The sequence below is a fragment of the Crocodylus porosus genome, unplaced genomic scaffold (genome assembly GCF_001723895.1).
Source record: "Crocodylus porosus isolate Cpor-Errol unplaced genomic scaffold, CroPor_comp1, whole genome shotgun sequence".
In the NCBI taxonomy this organism is placed as follows: Eukaryota; Metazoa; Chordata; order Crocodylia; family Crocodylidae; genus Crocodylus; species Crocodylus porosus.
This window is the reverse complement of record NW_017728926.1, coordinates 9,895,927-9,911,482: the sequence shown is the minus strand read 5'-3', so window position 1 is coordinate 9,911,482 and position 15,556 is coordinate 9,895,927. Positions and strand designations below refer to the sequence as shown.

The window sequence follows — 15,556 nt, the reverse complement described above, 5'->3', positions numbered from 1 at the left end:
AAAAGCAGGGTGTAGAAAATTCTTCTGCCTCTGCTGACTTCCACATTTATTACAGCACATTGCCTTTTGCAAAATATTTGTCTGACTAAAAATTATGTATGTTGTGAAGGATGCTGGTAAAACCTATGCTAGATTGCAAGAAGATCTCTTGCTCACGAAAGCGTGGAATCATTTCATTCCATCAGAAAGGATACTAGAATACGCAATAGTCCCAAAAAGAACAAAGCTGAGTTGCCTTAAATTACTGCACGTCTACCTATACCAAGCCCTAAAGTATTTCACCATACTGAAAACCCAGAACACAGGCACAAAACGTATAAGAAAAATTCAGTTTTCTCCCCTTTTACTCCACTCCACACATTCTGCCAAGTAGGGACCATTAACCTGTATATTTCTAGCCCTCACACTAGTTAACATAACTTGACAATTCTAAATCAAATGTAAGCTGATAAAGTACACTTTGCCTGAGTGTGGAAAACCTCCCCAAAAAGACCTAATACTAGCTAGACAAAAGAGATAACAGTGAAATGATGACATCCACATCAACTGTTTGCTTTTGCTTTCTTCAATCATTTTGTCATGAACATGCAATTAAAATGACTATTTTACAATCCCAAATTTCCTCCTACCACTCACTCTGTGTTCAAAGTTCTTAACTCTTCCCCACCCAATTGCCAAAATTTCCAGTTGTTCCCAAATCTGTAGGATGCTTTAGGTATTATAAGTGCTGAACCTCGAGTTAGATAAAAAGGAGGCAGGCAGGACACTGATGATAACGAATTTAATATCAAAACAAACAAGGACAACCATATGAATGTTATTATTTATATGAATAAAAATCAAGCAGGACTGTACAATGCCACAACATGCCAATACTGCGGCAAGGTGGATCATGAAAGAACCGATCAGTCTGCCTGCATGCCTAAGTTCAATATGTAGCCAAAGAACGTGGATATCGGACCCCTACAGGTCTAGACTGTGTTGCAAGCTCTTAGGGAGAACCTTCTTCATTTCATGGAGTAGGTCCTTCTTGTGGACAGCTTCCTGTCCTGTATAAAAACTCAGATCTAGCAGCAGCAGCAGCATCCTTCAGTAGCCAACATCCAAGCCACCTGGTACAAGGCCTGTTGGGCTGTATATGGTATCCAACCAATTTTGGAATAGCGTGTCCAGATAAGCTCAGAAATAGATGAGATGGCCAGAAGGCCATGTACTCTCTCTCAGAGCCAAAATGGCTTCAGGCAAAAAGACACTATTAGAATTACTGTGGCTCTGTTCCATCTGATCTTGACTAGTACCTTGGCCATCTTGAGGATCAACTGAAAGTAGGCCTTGAGTTTACTGTAGCAAAATGGCATCTAACAATGAAACCAGACTCATGCCATTTTGGGAGAAGTTCAGTTATTTGGTAGCAAAAAGGTCTCTTATAAGAGGCATGTACCGTATGACTAGCAGCTCCTTGATGAATTCCCATAGTTGACTATTTGTTTGACCATCACATGTCTGCTCAAGAAGTTGGCTAGACTGCTGCTGATTCTTGAAAAGGAACAGAGCCAATGGCTTTAGTTTGACAATACCATTAATACAACTTAATGGCTTCAGGGAGAGGGGAATGAACAAAATACTCCCTGCCTGTATTCATAGGGCAACACAGATGCATTTTCATTCCAGATCTGAACCTTGGAGTTGACTGAGCTGCTCTGATGAAGTTTAGGAGACTCACCCTGTGAAAGGAGGTACAGAGAGGTTCAGGCATGAGGGCGTGGACATCAGTGATGCTTCCTGACAATATAAGCACAACCTCAAAAACTGTCTTAAAATATTTCAACAAAAGAGCTGTTTGGCAGTTAAAAAAATGGCTCCATGAGTTTGAGAATAATGCTAAGAACCTATGTAGAAGAAGGATCTCTAATTGGGGGATGGGGAGATGGGATGTAGCCCTGGGAATGTGGGGGAAATGGTAAGCATTAGAAAGGGGCATGGCATGCAGATAGCCTCAGAGGAACATGAATGTTTCTAGCTGCAAACCTTGGAGTATTTTAAGATAGGCAGGACTGTCATACAACCCAGTCAAGTGACCCTGAACTTCAAAATTTTAATGTAGAATTTCAAGTTACCCTGGGGCTAGCTCCCCTGCATTTGTGAAAAAGTTAGACAGGTTTCCTAATTCTACTTTACAGATCTGTGCTGACTGCCACTGTCAAAAGGAGGCAGAGAATGGTATTCCCATCTGCGTCTTCTTGAGGTCTAGCCACCAATTCAGCTTCCCTAAAGACCTGAAGCAGGATTGCAATTTTCTAGTTTGCATGGGGCTTGGGTAGGGATTGTACCAACCTCAGGGTCCATTCAGACTAGCAAATTCAGTCCCCTGCTGTCACAAGGCAACCATTTATCCAAAAAGAAGACTGCTGCTCCTCCTCAAAACAACAAAAAAGAAAAAGTAGGAACTTCCTTGCCTGTATTCAAGAGGAGCATACTTTAGAGCTCCTAGATGAAGAAGTGCAGCTACTTCTGCTTATAGAAGATTCCTATGAAAAGGATGGTAAGCAGGGGTAAAAGAAAAACTAACTAGGGTAACTGTGGTAGAGGACCTCCAACACCCACCTGCCCTAGATTACAGCAGCTTAAACTCAAGGGAATGGGACAAATTTGTTTCTGCAGATTACATACCCTGATGTGTCATCAAATCTGCAGACACGCAGTCAGCGCAGAATCCTTCCACCTCCTCTGAGACAACTGACATCTCCATGTGTGCTTATGTTTTTTATTGGAGACAGAATCATGGTGGCCAGCAAGGCGCGCTGGGTTCCTGTGTTCCATCTAAGACTGATATCAGCATCGTTTGCCGTTTGGAGCTATTGCCCAGAAGCCAAAGGAGTGCAAGAACTCACATGTTACAAGGAACGAACAACTCCATCCCTTCTGGTAGCAGGTCCTTGATCATCACATGCAGCCCCTCGGGGACTTCCCCATGATAACAGTCATGGACCTGGCTATTGGTCTGAAGACTCTATGGCTATTTATAGGGCGAGCTTTCCCCAATAGTTGCTTTAAGCTCACCCCTGTTCTCGGTAGGGGGTTGGACAAAAAGTGCCAACACTATCCCAAATTGGAGAATGACACTTTCAGGAACACAGAAATGGAAGGGACCATTCCAGGTGACTGAATCCAGTCCTCTGTAATTACTGGCAATCACATAAAATATTTGTTCAAAAGGGTCCCCGAGACTTTCCATTCCAGCTTCTCCCACACTTCACAACACAAAGAATGTCATTATATCCCATAACACACTTAGGATCTTTACTGTAAAAGGCCCTCTGTTGTGTGGGAGAGAAGAGGGAAGACAAGAACACCAATGCCAAGACAGCTTAACTTTTCATCACCTGCAACTGAAGGGAGATAGAAGGCGGACAGGTTTTCCTCGAGAACAAGTCAAGCTTCTTCAGGATCTTTATCCTTCGGCTGCTTTTGTGAAATCTGGACTTTCCCTGTACTACTGAAATGAGTAAGGAATTCATAATAAGTCATACTCACCCTGAAGGACTGATCCTGTTTCACTCTATTTCCTGTGGCTGGCATACTGGGAGGTGTCTGTTACAGTGCCTTAGCAAGGTTGAATCACTACTTATTGGAAGGCTAATCCTGACTGGGCTAATGGTATCAATATACCAAACAACTTACAAGATTTTTCTTGGAAAAAATTACATCTTCATTTTTAGAGTGTCTACTATTCTCATCAAGAGATCTTCCAGTGTCTTAACATTGTTCAACCCTAGCAGCAGGGTTACTGCTTTGTCCAGTGATGAAACAAGAAGTTCTTGGAAGTAATGCAGGATTGCGTTGCCCCTCTTGTCCCTTGATTGGCAATTCCTGGTATTCTTCCTTGCCCATTTTCAGTGGACTGGTCACTGATGCCACTAGAGCACGTGTTGTTTTCCTCCTCTTAGAATGGGATGGCAATCTGCTCCTGGAAATATGTGAAGAAGAGCCCTGTAAGCCCATAACGTGACTCCATAAGGATATGGCTGGCTACTACTGACCAGTCAAATGACAGTTCTGTTGCAGCAGTTGTAGTAAATTCTAGGAAGAAAATTTGTCTGGTCTACTTTTGGACTCCCAAAAGAGGCCATCCTGCTTGTAGGAGACAAGAAGGTATGTCCTGACTCACTGAAAGGAGCAGCAGATGCTCTGTAAGCATAGCTCTGAACCATACAGTGCTCTGGGTACCAGGCTCCGTGGCAAGATTCTTGGAACAACCTCTCTCAGGCCTGGAACCCGGTGCCAGAAGTGCCAGCACCAGCTTTAGCATCAAGGTATGCGTCTTTGCCACACCTTTTACCACCAGGTCTTTTTATGGCCCTGTATCCTTACTCGAGAGCAAACCTAAAAGCATGGTTCTCCATAGCACGGGACTAGACGAGATTATGGTTAAAAGCTTATGCATTTTTCCTATTTCTTTTCAAGTTTCAAGTAAGTGACATTTTGATTGCAAGTGCTAATTTAGCAAGTGTGGCATTTATAAGAACAAGAACCAGACCATAAAACTCCTTTCAGTTAAGTGAAACAGCCAGCAAGCAAGTGAATACAGACCTGTTCTGGATTCAAATGCAGCACCCAAGACTCAACACCTCTGGATATCAATGATCAGAGACAGGAAGTTAGCTGGGTTAGTGCAAAGGCAAGCAGAAGGTAGGTAGGTAGATTAGCACCTTACAGACTAACTAATTCAGAGATGGATAAACTTTCATAAGCAGCAAACTGTATCTCTGGTTTAATCAGTCTGCAAGATACAAATCTACCCTGCCTTCTGTCTTCCCTAACATTGTAAATCAAAGCCAGCACAATTATGCTAAGGCAGAGAAGGTAAAATGCTTCCTGGAGGGGCATTTTTCAACCTGTTTCCTTTGTGATCCAAAATCCACTCTCTCATAATCAGAGACAGCACCAGTTCTCTTGGATCTTCAAAAAACTGCTAGCTTTTGGGTGGGGTTGCAAGATTCTCTAGCCTGCTGGGATGAAAATGAGAGCATTTTTCATGTGTAAAAACTGCTCGATACCTCTCCCCAGCTTCTGGGTGGGTGGGGGAAGCAATCATTTCAAGGTCTTCCCAACTCCTTTTGGAGTAGCATTGTCTTTTAAGGTTCTTCCCTTCTAATTTCCAGCCTGCTTGCTTTGGCATAACTCCAATTCCTCTCCTCCTCCTGCCTGAGAGAAGCTTCTCTCTCTCCACTGTCTGCAAAGCATGGCAGTTTCATAGTTGGTAGGGTCGGAAGGGACCTGAGCAGATCATGTAGTCCAACCCCCTGCCATGGCACGAAAGAGTACTGGGGTCAAACGTCCCCGGCAAGATGTTCATCTAGCCTCCTCTTAAAGACCCCCAGGGTAGGAGCCAGCACCACTTCTCTTGGAAGTTGGTTCCAGATCCTAGCCACCCTGACCGTGAAGTAGCGCCTCCTGAGGTTTAGTCTGAATCTGCCCTCTGCCAGCTTGTGACCATTATTTCTAGTCACTCCTGGGGGAACGGGGACTCCCCCAATGCCTGCTGGTCCCCTCTGACTAATCTGTAACAGGCCACTAGATCCCCCCTCAGCCTTCTCTTGTGGAGGCTGAACAGGGTCAGGTCCCTTAGCCTCTCCTCGTAGGGCCTGCCCTGCTGCCCCCTGACCATGCAAGCAGCCCTCTCCATGTTGTCCACATCCCTCTTGAAGTGCAGCTCCCAGAACTGGACGCAGTACTCCAACTACGTTCCTACCTCCAATCTTGCCAAGGGCATTCATTTCCAGTTTCTCCCATGTCCCCCATGCTATCCCTGGTCTTGAACCTGCTGGTAAACGGCACATCACAAAGGCAAGGCAGACAGATCTTCGATAAGGAGCCTAGCTGTGATACCTACAGACACTAGGAAAAGACATTTGTGACTTTTAACACAATAATCTTCTTGTTCCCTGCTTTGAGGCACCAGGTTTCATATCAGCTTTTGGCCCCTACCTTTCCAACAACAGAGAAGGAGAAAAGCTTTGAGTGCTTTCCTCCCTGACAAGAGTCACTTGAAAGGTGCAAGACAGTTAGACAATTCTGCACCTACTCAAGTGTGCAACTCAGAAGGAGAGAGCAGGAGAAAAGCATCAACCCTCTCCCAGTTTGTTTTTTTGGGGAAAACCTTTAGTACATAGAAGACGCAAAATAGGAAAACTGTATATGCATGTACAAATGGAGCAGAAGGCAGGGTAGAGATGTACCTTGTACACAACTAAATTAAAGATGCATAAGCTTTCTCAAGCTCACTTCATCAGACGCAGTGAGGTCAGGTTCACAAAAACTTATTCACCTCTGATTTGACTGTTATTAGTCTATGAGGTGCACTTGTGCCCAGCCTTCTGTGTGCATTCAGACTAACACAGTTAACTACCTCTTTTCTGTAGGACTCAAGGCCACATCTGGCTATGGCAACTCTGTATTAGTATGTGCAGTGCAGTGCAGTGGCAGGTACTGAAATAGTTAAGCACATTCTAGAGACCAGAAGTATGATTTCAAGGCCCTGGAATTTGGAGAAGGCAAGGGAAGCAGAGGCAAGGTTTCTTGCACTGAATACTGGGGGTGTGGAACTGTTTTTCATTGCTGCAGAGTTCTCTTACTCTTGCTGCAGAAACTAGTTCTGAAGGCAGTGGATTGCCAGAGGCTGGTTTAAAGTCAATGTAGAGGAAACCACAGGAAGTCGAATAGCTAAAAGAAGAAGTAGGCATACTACTTTAATAGAAGAAAGCAAAAAAATAGACAAAAAGCAGTCTAAACATTAGTGGTACTATACAACTCACCTTGTCTTTGAAATATACAAGTAAAATAAACAAAAACACAACCAGATGGGTATGACACCACACTTGCACTCAAGCACTTTTCCCCACATGAAGTACTATGCATCCAAGTGGTCTTTACATCATCCTAATCTATACTCTGGGAACAAAGGAGGCTCTCAGCATATATTTCAGAGGTCATTTAATGCAACAATTTGCAGCTTTAACTGTATGCAAGCCTTTGTGTTACAAAGATGTAAAGTTATCAAGCTGTCCAGATGTTCTGTGCTATTCATAAGAGAGTCCATTTTCTTGTATTGTAGTAAAGTCTCTATCAAGTTAGTTAATACTATGACTGACATCCATCCATCAATTCCTCAAATTTCCTTGTGGAGTTACCCTTCAGAGAATCACACATCTTGCCTATTAATTCAGACACTTCTACTTCTACCACAGTAAGGTGGTCACCAGCACTCACCCACATCTCTCAGATGCGACATTTGAACTGAGGAAACAGATGTTCCACTTTCTGTAACCACCCCTCAATTTTACTCTACCTGCTGGAATGATATTCCAAATATGAGGGAGTGCAGTACAAGGTGCAGGGTATTTCTCATCTCTAGAGGCAATACTTTTGAAAAAGCTTGTTGTCTGTTAACCTTCTTTTCTCCTTCAAGATACTGCTTCTGCAAGACCCCACCTTAGGAACTAGCAAGCAGATACAATCCTCAAGAGGAGTGTTGAGGACCCGTATTATAATCAAATAGAGTGAATCACTACTCTCTTAACTGAGCATTTGATCAAGAATCACCATTGCAAGAATAGTGATTTGTGACACTACGACTTGAATTTACAACTCTTACCAGCTTTGGACACTGCAAATATAACTTGCAAATCCTGTCACCACTAAGTGATTTTTCTCTCTGCTTGGTATGTGATGTGTGGGCCAACTCAGAGGAAAACTAAATATATAATTTAATCAAAAATACCATCTTGACGGAATTTAAAATACATTTATAAAATCCAGAAAATATACATGGCTTCGGGGGGGGAGGAGGAGAGGGGGAACCTGTCATCTGATTAATCTGGCTTCCACTAGGTTAAATGAAAAATTCTTATGACCTTAAAAACATTAGGAAAAGCCATCAAAGTTCTGAAATGCTCTCAGCTGATGTTAAAGCCATTAGAAAAGAACCTATAATGAGTATAACACACAGGGAGCAGATTTCTAAACAATCCAGAGTTTCTACGCCTTTAATGACAACTGAATTTATATCCACTGAATTTACAGATTTACACACTTTTAGACAGAAATTTATTAGCTGCTCTAAGAACCTGACCCCAGTTGTCTTTCCTGCCTAGTGCAGGGGGCTGAACCCAATGATCTTGTGAGGTTGCTTCCAGCCCCCTACAATCTATGAATCTATGAACCACTTCACTAAAAAATCCATCAAGACCTTTTGTACAAAAATGTGGTAGGCAGACAAAAAGTGTTCAGAAGGTTTTAACCAAGTGTTTATTTAAACACTTAAATAAGAGACTTTTAAGGAATTAGGTTAAAGACTGTGCACATAAGAGACAGTGCACCAAACAACATTCAAACCCTTCTAGTAACCTCAGCAAAATAATATTTTCATAGTTCTCAATTAATATTGGTATCAGGTATTTTGAAGTATTCGTTTCAAAGCCACCACAAAAAGAACATTTGCAAAGAACTTCCCATGAAGAATAAAAGGGGTTACAAGAATGGAAGTCTACTGAATGCGTCTTTCTTCCTGTTGCTTCCAACTAGTGCTTTCTTTTAATTCTAAGATTCACACATCTTCTTACTGCTTCTTCATGAGGTTAAGAATAGAAAACTTTTTTTTCTTCAGAAATTCCAGCAGAAGCTAATTAGGCTAACTTAATTAACCTGATTAAATCGGGAGGCTAGACTCGATTTGCGGGCTGGACTTGACGATTCTCCGGGGTCCCTTCCAGCATGAACGTCCATGAAATGGTCAACAAAATGGCCAAGGTAGTTCAATGTTACTTAGTGTCATGCAACTGCCATCTGATGAATAGTGTGAACTACTCTTACCTTTTTCACTCCTCAATTAATGGTATCAGCTCAGGGGAAAGAACAAAAAACAAAACAGAGAGAGAGACCCAGAGATCACTGCAGACAACTCCAAAACTACCTCTGTCCAATACACAACAGTTGTCCAAAAAAGCAAACAAAGCTTAGTGAATCCTTGTCCAAACACGGCTGCCAAATGCCTGAAAGCTACTTCTGGTGCCTCAGATACTACAGCTTCCATTCTCCAGATTCCTAAAAAAGGATGGGAATGTGGGCATCTCCAGCTTTCCTAAAAAGTACTGTAGCACATGCATCACTGCCATTGCTCTGTCTTCTATTTCCAGCATGGTATATTTATACCACCGGAACATTTCTTGTGTATCTGAATTTGCTTTCACACTGAAAAGCGGATTATAATATAACGTTTCTCCAAAACAAGACAAGTTTGCTCAAAATCTCAACAAATGCTTCTGACAATCTTTCCCACTTTCTCCTGGCCCTGCAATAATCTTGAAGCTCTGGTCTCTGCACGCTGACTTCTGGAACCAATTCGTGATACGACTTCCTTTCTCACTTAAATTACTACGCCTTGTTCAGAACTCTATTGCCCACTTAACCTCTGGGCTCTCTTGTAAGTTCTTCATTTTTTTCATCTGCTCAACTATCAACTCAAATCCAAAGGCAGTTTAAAGATTCTGCTTCTCATTTTGTCTCCTCTTCAGACCGCTGGCCTTTCCCCAGCCTCTAGCTCTTAACTTAATATATTCCCTATACTCCCCGTACCCATTTCTTTTCTGCTTCACTTCACTCCTGTGACATGCTCTACACAAACTTCAAAAGCTACCATATTCTAGATAACTTGTCATTTCTGTCCTTATCCTTACTTCTATTTTTGCTTTTTCTGAACTTTTTATAATTTCTCCTTATGTCTAGCTTTTTATTGCGATTCATCTTTGCAATTAATTTTATTGCACCAATTTCAACAATAATTGTAGAATGGCAGCAACCTGTACAAGCACAGATTGATGGAAAACTAACACAATGCACTAGACGCTCCCATAATGTTTAATAGGAAAGTGGGACAATGCCCCTAGAGCAGCTTGTGGGGAAACAAGGACATTCCTCAGTGGTATCACTTATATTATCTGTAATATTTTGAAGCTGAATCCTGCACATTCCTTCTACTTCATATGCAATGATAAACCAATAACTAACCACCAGCTAGGATAGTACACATCAGTCACTGTAGCACTGGAGTTGCATATATAAAAATAGCATCCTCCCCTGTGAACTGAAAGAAACCAGGTAAGGGAAGTTTCTGCCCAGCACCAGCTCTTACCTGTGAAAGTCCAGGGGACGATGCATGTCCCGGAGGTGTTGCAGCAAGATTTGGGTGTCCCTTATTTATTTCATGTGCAGAGTAAGGGGATGGGGCAGGAGGGCCCGGCTGTCTTGCTACCTGTGTTACCTGTGAGGAGATAAACTGTTAGTAAAAGAGAATATTAGTAGTTCAATTTCTGTAGATGGTTCTAGCGTTTATAGTCTACGAATAAAAGAGCATAAAAAATGAAAGGGGTCAGCAGCAACATTTTTAATATGTGCTGACCCATTTCTTTTTCAAGTTAGTTAACTATTTATATAAAACTTGGTGGCTATGCTGGTGGAAAGCCTGTATCACAGGCAGCACCATCAACAGGGGAAGGGGGAAAAGTTACACAAGCTTCTGCTTTATTGCTTTTCCAACACAGCTCAGGCTTTCATTGAAGTATCCTTGAAGTTCCACTCCTGGTCTTTTACTTCCAAATCTTTGTAATTCATACCATTACAAATTACACCAAACAACCTTGCGATTTAGTGGTCCAAACCCCCTGGGGGCTGCAAAGTGATGTAAAGAAGCCTGTTACCAGTCAGAGGAAGTGACCTAAAAAGGCAAGGCGAGGAGAAATTCCCCATTCATCCCTCCAAATGAGATGACAATATGGCAGAAGAATCTTAGACCGAGGACTGACAGGCTTCTCATCAGTAAAGATAAGTGAAAACTTAAAACAATTCTTTTGGAAAGCTACTGCCCCAGATTTTCCACTACGGAACACACACAGAGGAGATTTCAGTCTTCATGGCTCACATGCTTGTTTTATTCCGTCTTATTTACAGTACAATATTCATGTCAAGTTGTTTAAAACGTAGACCCCAGGGTAAGTGAAATGAAAAATGGCAAATCAAAGAGATATTGAGGAATCAGAGCTAGATATCCACTCAGCAATTCAATATCATGTAAACTGTATTATTTTGTTTTATGTCTGCTGTGTAACAGCCTTCTCTCTGACCTCTACTGAAATGAGCTTCTGCCTTGTTTAAATCACAGCTATTACAGCTATTGCAGTTTCAAAACAACACAGGTAATGATTAGAAGGTGCTGCTAGCAACACACAAATAAGTGCATGTACCACAGAAGAGTCAGTCAGCAATGAAACACAAGATATCAGTCTTGTCCATGTCCCTTTATTGTATTTTAAGTAAGGGTGCATTTGATTACATCACCTAAACCACTCCAATAGCTGTGGATGACAATGTGCAATTTCTGAAGGCTTGGAAGAGACCAAAAGCATGCACTGTTGGAAGATCTGGAGAGAGAGCGCCCTTCCCCCCGCAAGAGGCATCATCTGTCTCCTGGTTGATACAGCCTGGCGGGGATGCACATACACAGCTCCAGTCACAAAGGACACTGTAAAACTTCTGCAACCTGCCTCCTGGAAAATCAGAAACCCTTACCACAGCGATCTTGAAAGCCTTGCCAAGTCAAAAACAGACTTTTTTTAATTCTATACTTAAAAAGTAGCTACAAATTATGAAAGATGTCAGAACCGCAGCTGGGAGCGCAAGGACATTTATTCACTTATAAACCCACCATTCAATAAAACGTGCATTTTAGTCATCACTAGGAATATCTCCCTTGACAATGACCAATTTACTTCCTGATAAGAGATTAGTTTAAAGTAAAGGAAGTTCTTCAACTACCGTCAGCGTATATGCAAATTCTTAAGTGTGCATATACTTCTAGCACCAAAGAGAAAAATCTGCAGTGTTTTGATCACTAGAACAGGCTGCACGCACGATTCCTTTGGACCTTACTATCTGGAGTCATGTTAAATAGATTCTGTGCCAAGACTGAAGAAGTAATAATGTTCACATTCTACACTGGGAAGCACAGATGTAGGTTAAGTAACTTACTTTCAGCCTTGTCAGAATTCGAATCCAATCTTCAGGAATTAAAGAGTGATAAGTTATGTGGTAACTGATAACTATGTAATATGGGTCTGAGATTGACCAACACTCTGACACTGCTCTCCCAAATCAGGCCTCAAATCAGAAGTCAAGTCAGGGAGGAATGCAATATAGATAGCAGTTATGTCCCACCTAACAGACCAAAAAGGGCTGGTCCTGTTTAGACAATGAATAAGGACACTTTTCTCCTCTCTGGTATGTTTTCTTGGAGAGAGCCAGGGGACAAGTGCTGGGATGGGAAGAGGGACAGGTATTTAACTGGTTCTAGAACTCTGGAAACTGGTTTAGGTTAAGAATGAGATGAACAAAAAAAAAGTGTATCCTTCATTTTACAAAACACAGGACAAAAAGGATCAGATATCAAAACATGTGGCTCTCAGATTCTTTACTCAGGTAATATACTCACTACAAGTAATACAGTCTTTTAAAAAGTTTCATTTCCTGAATGTTCAAAGGTGACTCCATTAACTCAGTAAAGGCCTAAATTAAAATTCCTAAGAAAGGATTGTTTCAAATAGTGGTGAAAAAGTTGTCAAATAGGACCTTTTAAGAACTCTACCCTCCTCCCAACCCTTTAGAAGTTTTCTCTGTGATTACAGTTCAGGAGTAACCACCAGCATTATTTACAATCAGAAAGTTCTTCCAGAGACCCATGTAGTCCAACTGCATCCAGAACAAGATCAGAAGATGTCTTGGAAACACCTCTGCCATCTCTTAACCATGGAAGCAGTCAATTAATACATGTTCAAAATATCCTAGAAATAAGAACTGTCTGATGATATATCTTTTACTGGACAAAATTTAATAGCTGGGAGAGATGGGAGACAAGCTTTTGGTCACAAAGTGCCCTTTTCAAAGTCCTGCCGCATCCTCTACAGGTGATGCAGAACAGAGACATTAGCAGAAGCAGCAGGCTTGAACCAGGACACTTTCTTCCCCCAAAATGTGTGTTAACACCTCTCAGAGCTACAAAGTGAATCCAATAAAAGATATAATCAAACAAACCTTTCTTCCTACATTTTCTCCGAACCACCGCGGCTACAACACCCCACCATGCCAATTTAAACCAATGGTAAAAATGCCTTTCTGACCCCAAATCTGGCAAGCGCTATGACCCCAAGTAGAGAAGTAAGACCCTCCAGACAGGAACTTCTGAGTTTTCTAACTACAGCAAAGCAATCAGCACACTCGAGTCAAAAGCCACCACCAGCCTCAACTGTGGCCAAGATCTCAGTGCTTCAGCAGGCCCGTATCTTTGACGAGGGGAAAATAAATTCCTTCCAAGCCCCTACAGGTGATCAAAGCCCTGAAGCATGGACGCCTGCCACACCAACTTATTTCTATGCTCCAGAATAGGAATTGCAAATACAGATTCCACCTATTATACAGACTGATTGCTGAACCAAAAGGTCCCTATCCTATCAAATCAACCCTCCCATAAAAGTTACCTTAAAACAATCCAGGTCCTTTACCCCATCTCCTCTCAACTCAGATAACAAATCAAAAATTCTCTCCTCTGATAGCACAAGTCCTCTTTTAAATGTCAAAAAGAAGCCTAAAAAGCTCTTCTCCCCCTCTCTCCTGGTGACAGTCTCATAGACACAAACGAACATATACACAAGAGGATCTGTTCAACTGAGGCTCTCTAGAAGCCATGGGGCATGGACTGGCAAAAGTAATGATTCCATTACAAACCAATGCCAACTACCATCTGTCAGAAAGTGAGAGTTTGAATTCTACTAAAAAGTATGCATCTTAATCCCCAGTAAATATAAGAATAGCACGCCCTTTTTATAGTCACTTAGAAATAGTCCAGAAATAAGAATCTCTAACAAATTGTAAAATGTAATGTTTCTCTAAGAAAATGCCAATTAGAGCATCTATATAGATGCATTTAAGAAACTGTGTTATAGGTTAAATTTCATGTTTCTATAGTTCTTTTCATTACATTTGCTAGAATGCAGATTTAAGTTCATAAATTCTAAAGGAACACAAGCTTCACTTCAATTATTCAGTAATGAAAAAGGCAGAAACTGGAAACATCTGACTGGATTTGTTCCAAAATACTTGTCTCATGATGCAAGCCATTTACATATAGCGCAAAAAGTTTCTGCTTTCCGTTTATCACCTGGAAATCTTCAAGATGTGCAACAGGTCTAAGATGTAAGCTAAGCAAATATAACTTTCACTCAAGTTCACAGATCAAATTCTTTGCCTAAACAATGGATATGTGGAATTAAATATGAATCTGTCAAACCTAGCACTGTGCCATAAGCAAGCAGCGGAGAGCCTATAGTTCAGTCTTTAAAAGTACTCTCTCCAAGAAAGCAAAAAATATATAAAAAATGAAACTGATGTGGGATTAATTTGCTGTCCACTTGGATTGAACGGTCTTTATTTTGATGCCTCTGAAATTCTATTTTTCTGCAACTTAGATAAACATAAAAAACTACCAGACTGGGTCAGACCACAGGTCCATCTATTTTAGTACCCTGCCTCTCACAGTGTGGAAGAATATTTAAGCAAAACAAACCCAGAATGATCCATCCCCAACAACATTCCCTGCACAGCTTCTAGCATTCAGGGTCTATGTAGTCCTAATGTCGAAACTAAACCGCTACAATGTGTAATTCCTGCCATGATTAATGCCCATGTCTTTCATGAATTTGTCAAATCCCCTTTTCAGCCCAGTTAAAGGATCAGCCTTCACATTCTGTGGCAACAAGATCAACAAGATAACTACCCAAGGTGTGAAAAGGAACGTTTGTTTTAAACCTGCTAATCACTGCACTGCATGTCTCCTAATTCCCATACTGAGAAAGATAGGGATTTACTATTTACTTCCTCCAAATCATGCATAGTTTTGTAGCCGGTTAGCATGTCCTCCTTCAGTACTCTTATCTTGTAAGGTGAGAAGTCATAGCCTATTTATTCTCTGCATTCCTCCAATTATCCTTCTCGCCCTCCTCTTGTGCCTTTTCTAGTTCTAGCGCATCCTCTTGGAGACGAGGGGACCACACCAGCACAGTATTCAAGGTGTGGGGCTACCCTGGACCTATCCAATGATATAATGACATTTTTGATTTTCAGTCCTGTTCTTAATGATTTGAACATGCTATTTCCCTTTTTGGCTGCTGCTGAACACTGGGCTGATGCTTTCAAAGAACTAGGATATCTAACTCCAAGCAGGAACAGGTATACGCATCTCAGGCTATTTTTACCCCCATGCGTGTGAATGCACTTATCAAGATGGAATTTTCTGTCCTTCTTCAGCTCTTCAGTCAGCTTTGCCCTTTTACCACCCTGAAATATTAATACAGATTTCATAGATTTCCATAGACATTAGGGCTGGAAGGGACCTCGGGAGATCATCGAGTCCAGCCCCCTGCCCAAAGGGCAGGAAGTCAGCTGGGGTCATAGG

General features: G+C 41.6%; 1 protein-coding gene across 5 annotated transcripts in view; it reads right to left on the bottom strand.

The window, feature by feature from the left end:
- EIF4G3 (eukaryotic translation initiation factor 4 gamma 3) overlaps positions 1–15,556 on the bottom strand; it is a 133,100-nt gene that overhangs the window by 104,910 nt on the left and 12,634 nt on the right. For all 5 annotated transcript variants that reach the window (XM_019541399.1, XM_019541400.1, XM_019541401.1 and 2 more), the window contains exon 4: positions 10,190–10,318. In XM_019541399.1, coding sequence (XP_019396944.1) covers positions 10,190–10,318 — 129 coding nt within the window. The remainder of the gene's footprint in view (positions 1–10,189; positions 10,319–15,556) is intronic.